The sequence below is a fragment of the Vicia villosa genome, linkage group LG4 (genome assembly GCF_029867415.1).
Source record: "Vicia villosa cultivar HV-30 ecotype Madison, WI linkage group LG4, Vvil1.0, whole genome shotgun sequence".
In the NCBI taxonomy this organism is placed as follows: domain Eukaryota; kingdom Viridiplantae; phylum Streptophyta; class Magnoliopsida; order Fabales; family Fabaceae; genus Vicia; species Vicia villosa.
Window position 1 is genome coordinate 100,247,547 of NC_081183.1, and position 7,896 is coordinate 100,255,442.

Here is a 7,896-nt window from a genome sequence, read left to right on the forward strand (position 1 = left end):
AAAAAATAATGGTATTTCTCATTAGCCAAATGCTCAAAATTAGATACTCCCTCCGTTTTTTATTATAAGTCGTTTTGGAAAAAAAAATTGTATTTTAATGTAAGCCGCTTTATAATTCCAATGAATAACTAATGTTATTTTTCCTATTATATCCTTAAATATTTATTATTCTCTCTTCTTTCAATTATATAAATTTATCTTCCACATGTTATTAATGAAGGATAATTTTGTAAAAACCTTCATAATTTCTCATTTTCATACAACAATTATTATTTTTCTTAATCTGTGTGAAAAGTCTACAACGACTTATAATAAAAAAACGGAGGGAGTATTATAAACGGTTACTAAATTTGATAATAATAATAATAATAATAATAATATATTTTTCAAAAATATTTTGAATCCAAAATAATATTAAATTTGTACTTATATTTTTTATTTATCTCTATTAAAAATTTATTATATAAAATTTATTTACATTTTTTAATATAATTTTAGGACACTTTTATTTGATTTTTATTTTTAAATAAGTAAGTTATTTTTTAAACATAAAAAAAGAGGAAAATAGAAAAAATAGAATTAGGATACAGCAAGAAGTAATTTAAGTTTTTTACTTAATCGTAAAAATTGATTATCTAAATTATATATATATATATATATATATATATATATATATATATATATATATATATATATATATATATATATATATATATATATATATATATATATATATATATATATATATATATATATATATATATATATATATATATTTAAAATTGAATTTAATGTTAATAAATTGAAAAAGTAACAAGTACTTTCTGAATTTGAATCGTTTTAAAATTTTAAAATCAATCAATTATATTTTATGAGTCTTTATTGTAATAATTGATAATAATTTTATGTTTAGTAGATGAAATAATACTAATATTAATAATAATAATAGTAACGGACATAAGAATAATATTAAAAATTTGAATCATTTTAAAATATTAAAATCAACAAATTTTATTTTTATGAGTCTTCATTGTAATAATTGATACTAATTTTATGTTTAGTTACTGAAATAATAATAATAATAATAATAATAATAATAATAATAATAATAATAATAATAATAATAATAATAATAATAATAATAATAATAATAATAATAATAAATCATTCAGGAAATTTTCTCTAGCTACAAAAATGCAGAAGCTATTGTGCTGGAATGAATAACAACGGCTTTGGCTAATATGGATAAAGATTTTCCTTATGCACCATGCATAAGCCTACATAAGCCATTGGATCATGTTTTTAATTCAGTATTGAGTATCGAGTATTGAGTGGTGAGTATTGAGTAATAACAATTGATATCTAGAATTTGATCCAATGATCCAAAGGTCCATAATAATCTATGCACGGTAACTGCACCCGATAACAACATGAAGAATGAGATTGCCAAAGTTACAAATTTCCAAGAAGGGCAGTTGCCCTTCAAATATCTGGGGGTGCCTGTCACCGGAAAAAAATTACCTATTCGTCATTACATGTCGTTGATAGATCGTATTGTAGGAAAAATCAAACATTGGAGTGCTCGAATGCTAACGTATGCAGGGAGAATGCAACTGATAAATAGTGTGACGTTTGCTCTCGCAAATTATTGGTTATGATGTTTCCCTTTCCCGAAAAGTGTGATCCATAAGATTGAATCTATTTGCCGAATTTTCTTGTGGACAGGTGGTTTCGAAGGTAGCTGTAAGGCACCGGTAGCATGGAAAAAGGTTTGTACTCCTAAAAGCTATGGGGGTCCGAATATAATTGATCTTGACCTTTGGAACAAGACCAATATGATTAGACTTCTTTGGGATATAAATGGCAAAGCAGATTCTCTCTGGGTAAGATGGATTCAAGCATACTACTTGAAGAACAAACACCGAATGGAAATAGAGATCAAACCGCATTACTCTTGGATCATGAAGGCGGTCCTCGATCAAAGAAACTGTGTCAATGATATTAATGATTGGGAGGATATCATGAATACTAATAACTTCAATATAAGCAAAGTCTATAAGAAGTTACAACTGAGCGATCAGAAGGTGGAATGGAGGAACTTGATGTATGGTAACACGGCGAGACCGCGAGCTTGTTTTATTATTTGGCTTGCCTGTCATGGAAGACTATCCACCAAGGACAGTTTATATAAATTTGGTTTGATTGATAATAAAGGTTGCTGCTTTTGCCTCATAGAGGAATTCGCCGATCATCTCTTTTTTGAATGTCCTCACACTAGGAAAATTTAGGAGGAGGTCCTGGATTGGATCCAGGTACAACATAGTCCAAAAGCTTGGAAACATGAGATAGAATGGTTGATACAACAAGTGAAAGGGAAGAGTGCCAGAGTTGCCATGCTCAAAATGGCCATTACGGCAACGGTCTACGAAATTTGGAATCTCCGGAATCACAAAAGTTTTGGGAGGATGTGGATACCACAAGTATAGGGAAAAAATTATAGATACTATGATATATAGAGGCTGGAATAATAAGAAATTTAGAAAATGCATAGTTATCCTAATGCTACAATAGATATGTGATAGCTGTGGATTTTCCTTGTCTTCTTGATCATTAGTGGCTGGATCCCTTAGGATCGCTTGTAATTACTGGTTTTTTTAAATTAATCAAAGTTATTTATCTCAAATAATAATAATAATAATAATAATAATAATAATAATAATAATAATAATAATAATAATAATAAATAATTTGAATTGTTTTACAAATTTTAAGTGAACAAATTTTATTTTTGAAAACAAATATAAAAACATTTTATGATTATTTTGTAAATGATTTTAATGGTCATAATTTTATTATACAATATAATATAATCCAAAAATGTAAATTTTTATTGAAAAGAATTGTCTCATTCATTTTCAAGAAGTTTCAACAATTTTGAAAATGTAATTTTTCATTCATTTTCTTTGAAGCAAAATATTTTCTTTATATTTATTCCATTTAATAGTTTTTCTTCCACAGATCCAAAACTCTACTTCTTTAGCATTTTCATTGCAACCCATCAATGTCTGACATTTAATCCTTTGTGTGTTGAACCTGAAATTTTGATACTGCACACTCAGACAAAAAAAGTCACATTTTAAGTCTTATGTACTTTTCTGAAAGCTTCAAGCCTCGTGGTTGTTTGTTCTGTTAATGTTGTCTGCAAGCTCCAAGTCCTTAGTTGTATTGTTCGGTTAATGTTTGCAGCAATAAAATAAGGTTAAACAAAGATGAACCTTAGTCCAAATTCAAATAAAAAATTAATTTTTTTTGTTAAGTTTAAAAATTCAAAAAATATTAATTATTTTCTTTTTTATTTTGGTTTCCAATCCATCCTACCAACTATAAGTAACTTATTAAGATTAAAATCTAAAAGTATGGATTCAACTTGAGTTTAATCAGAAATATTAGAAACATGGTGTCATGTGATTTTTGCATTAGAGAAGATGAGAAGTTGAACAACTCAAAATTGAATTTTTTAAGTTTTATAAAAAAATCGAAACATGTTTCTTATTTAATTTAAAGTTCCTTATGATTTAAATTAGGTTCAATCTGGATTCACTTTTGAGAAAAAGAATTGTAAAGTGAAATGAAGTTTTTAGATTGATGAAAGAAGACAAGAAAGTAAAAAAAAAAATTGAAGATAAATAAAAATTCAAACAAATAATTTATGTTTATAATTTTTCTCATCTTAGTTTAAATGGGTAAATAATATAATTTATAAATTAGTTACATTTTATATTATAATTTATGATTTGTATATAAAACAATTAAACATTAAAAGATTTAATAATTTTAAATAAAATGTATTAGTTATTTGATAGATAATATATACATAATACATGTAATAATGGTAAACATTCAGACGTCACCATGTAATCCTACCAAATATAATATCCATTATCACCCAACTTACATGACATCTATGTCATATTTAATATATGAAAAATGAGGTTGGTATGAATTATCTAACGAGATATAAGGATGGTGGTGTTATTTTTGAATGAATTGCCTGACTCTAAAAATTATATTTAGTTCATGAGAATGAAAAAAAAAATCTATTGTGTATGATTTATTTAATATTAAAATGTGAGTTTTTAATTAAAATTAAATTATATATTATTTGTGTTATTATTATTTTTTTCAATTAATATACTCTTCACTTTTGACTTTTTAATTTTGTTATACTAGTTTGTAATATATTTAAGGTCTGTTTGGAAAAAATAGTGGTTGACTGATAAGCTAGCTGATAGTTTATAGCTTATGACTGATGACTGATGACTTATAACTTATAGCGGATGGTTGGGACTGATAGCTTATAAGCTAATTGAAGTGTTTTGTAAAATTAGCGGTTCAATTAACTTATAAATATAAAATTACATAAAAGATATTTAATATATATTTATTTTATTTTAAATTAAAATAAATTATAAGGTTTAAAATGGATTTTAATTAAAATAATAAGGATAAAAAAGGAAGAAAAAATGATAAGCTATAAGACATAAGCTAAAATGCTATTTGAAATAGCGTCTGGAAAATAAGCTATAAGCTAGTAAAATAAGCTATAAGTTCGTGATAAAAAGACCGTTATCAAACGGGTCTAAATTATCATATGAGCTTATAAGATATAAGATATAAGCTATAAGCTCGAAAATATGGCTTACTAAACAGAGCATGTACTTAGCTATCGGTTATACAATAATTTGATGTTCAATTTTAGCCACTTAAATAATGTCATATGATGTTTTTTAAACCGTCAACGTTAGCGAACTCAAAATTTAACTAGATGGTCAAAATCCTTAACCAAAGTGTCTATTGGACTTTAAATCACACCATTGCTAAATTTGAGTGCATAGATTTTTTTTTTAAAGATTGAATTGTAATTCTTCTTACCAAGTCCAACGTCAATCACCACTGGACCAACTAATGATTGATGTTAAAGTTCCATTTTAACTTAACTAAAATCATGATAATAAATTTCAAACTTAGAAGAATAATATAAATAATAAAATTTAGGGTTAATACTTATTATCTCCCATCATATGACCTTTTTTGAAAATTCTCCAGTAAAAATAAAAAGTTGTATGAATTCTTCTAACATTTAAAAATTCTCTCATTTTTTATCTTGATCACATTCAGTCATCAAAAAATTTGACATGGCTTTTTTTTTTAATTTTTTATTGACTTGAATGACCAAGTGGCTTTTTTATTTTAATTTTTATTATTTTTAATGTCATGTTGGCATTTTAATTTATATTTTTATATAAAATAAATGAGTATAAAATAAAATGTCAATATGGCATTAAAAATAATAAAATATTAAAATCCTATGAAGACGAAACGAGTGATAGATGATGAGTTTGATACCCATCATGTGTGTACAGCTCTTGTAAGCTCTTTTTAAATTAGTTGTAGTATGGTATTTTGTTGATATTTTGCAATCAATTAATGTAGCAATTTAGTGTGGATTTACACAAGTTTGATATCTTATATTGGTATTTTGATGTGGTAATATATGAATGAAATTGCATAGTATGAAACTAAAAGCTGGTTTTGGTAATACATCAATGTAGCAATTTACTGTGGAATTAAACAGGTTTTGTAGGTTCTAAAAAGAGAAATTTAAAGCCGGTTTCATCCAACTAAGTTTTGGTAGGTAAAAAACTTTATTAAATTAGCGCCGGCTCAAGTTGACGGTATACAAATACGTGTTACCAAATTATGTCGCCATAAATCGATGCTAAGGAACACGAGTAAGACAGATAACGTCGCATTAGACCGACGCTACTTAAATTCCTTCAGCACAATAGTATTGATTCAGGCCGACGCTAAACCTAAAATTGTATGTACTATAGCTTTGAATTTTGTGTTTAAGCATCCCTTTAGCGTTTCATTGAGCCGACGCTAATAGCTTCGACTTTTGTGTTTAAGTGTCCCTTTAGTGTTTCATTGAGTCGACGCTAATATTAGCGCCGACTGAACACAATGCTTTGCTTCTAGCTTTGAGGTGTCCCCCCAATCCCGATACTAGATCCGCGCTAACAGCATTTAGCATCAATTATCTGCCTTTTAGCGAGGGCATTTGACCGATGTTAACACCATTTATCCAATTGTAAGGCTACCTTTTTCATCAAAGAAACCCCTCGATACTAAGAATCTTCAATCACATAAACAAATGTTTTATGGTACGTAAAATAAGAAATACTTTTTTTATAAAACACGTAATTAAACCTTTCACTTCACTCCTTGATATTGGGAGTCTTCAAATGCAAGGCAATCCACTTCGTTCAAGAAATCCCTTTGGGTGTGTTTGTTTTGGTGCTAGAAAAAAGGTTCCTGAGAACTTGAGGTTGGAAATAATTATTCCTTTGTTTGATAGATGGGAAAGAAAAAAATACCTTGGAATAATATATTCCCATGTTAAAGGGTGGGAATCATATATTCCCATGGGATAAAAAATAACGAACAATAGTTACCCACTTTCATATTATTTTAACACATTATTTTATATTTTTACAATTTTAAAATTATAAATAAAATAAAATTCAAAAATATTCCTAGGGACCTTAATTATTTACCAAACAAATTGATGGGAATAAAACTTATAGGATTAACATTCTTAGGAATAACAGTTCTGGTATTAAAATCTAAATCTGTCAAACAAACACACCCTTAGATACTAGGAGTTTTCAATCGCTAAGACAAAGGTTTTAGAACGCGTAAAATTAGACTAGCAACTAAAGTTATTCATATTTCAATGCAAACTTATGGATATATGTGCTTGTAGGTACATCTATTTTCACCAGTAAGATGTTCATAATAATTTTTTATGATGACAATATTATGATGCGAAGTCTTCATCAGTCAAGTAATCAAGATTTTCTATCAAGATCAAAATGCTTTATTTATGTGATTAAGATGTCAAAAGTCAATCTCAATAATCACCAACTGTCAACCGGCGTTAGGTGGAATCCTTGATGATCTCTAGTCAAATAATCTCTAATGATGATGTCTATCAAAAAGCTTTATCAAGCCTCTTTGGTTAGAAGAAGTCTAATCTCACATGAAGTATTGAATCAAAGATGAATCAAGCAATGGATCTTGAAGATTCAAAGATTATGAAAGAGAGGAGGTGTGAAAGTTCGTTTGGTCAATATCTATGTGCGTGTGTGTGGTCTAGCAATGAAACGCTTGGGTCCTGAGAGTGTGCTCCTATCAAGGTCTCAGGTTCGAATCCCACTAGCTAGGTACAAATTGTTTATTAAAAAAATAGTTTTGGAACCCCACTCTTTTGATAAAATACATTAAAACTTATTGTAAAAGTATTCCTTAAAACCATCGAGTGATGAAAGAAAAGAGAATATGTTTTAAAATTGACATAAATCAAAAAACTAAAAAGCAAATTGGTCAGAGCGATTCACAAATATCAGGTTGGTCAGTTTGATTTGCAGATTCGTTCATTAATGTTAGAATATTATAAATATACTTTTTATTAATTTAGTGAGACTTTAAGATACTTAGAGATGTTATAACTTAATATAAAATATATTATAAGATATTTATAATATTCTAAATGAATATAAAAAATATTATAAATATTTATAATATTTTTATTATAAAGTTAATGGTATATGTTATGATCCTGTTTAGGATTTGTAAATTTCAGTAGTTATAAATATGTATCTCTATTATTTTTGCTTTTACAATCTGCAAAATTTCAATTGAAAACATAGATAAAGGTTGGGGAATCTTATTGGTAAAACTTAAAGAGTAAAATATTGAAATTCCTTCGAGTTATTAAAATTTGAGAAACCTTTGAAAGTATCTAAGAGGATTAAGAAACACTTTTAAACACCT

At 27.0% G+C, this 7,896-nt stretch overlaps 1 protein-coding gene across 1 annotated transcript; it reads left to right on the forward strand.

The window, feature by feature from the left end:
• The first annotated feature begins 1,430 nt into the window (after positions 1-1,430).
• Positions 1,431-2,288, forward strand: LOC131597570 (uncharacterized). The gene is made up of 2 exons (XM_058870261.1): positions 1,431-1,551; positions 1,726-2,288. The coding sequence occupies exons 1-2, from the start codon at positions 1,431-1,433 to the stop codon at positions 2,286-2,288; spliced, it is 684 nt and encodes a 227-aa protein (XP_058726244.1).
• Positions 2,289-7,896: the final 5,608 nt, after the last annotated feature.

Bases quoted from the DNA above. Each gene is read 5' to 3' on its own strand.
- LOC131597570 (XM_058870261.1), top strand. From the start codon at position 1,431: ATGAAGAATGAGATTGCCAAAGTTACAAATTTCCAAGAAGGGCAGTTG. The intron at 1,552-1,725 runs GTATTGTAGGAA...TCTTGTGGACAG, and splicing joins TTACATGTCGTTGATAGATC to GTGGTTTCGAAGGTAGCTGT.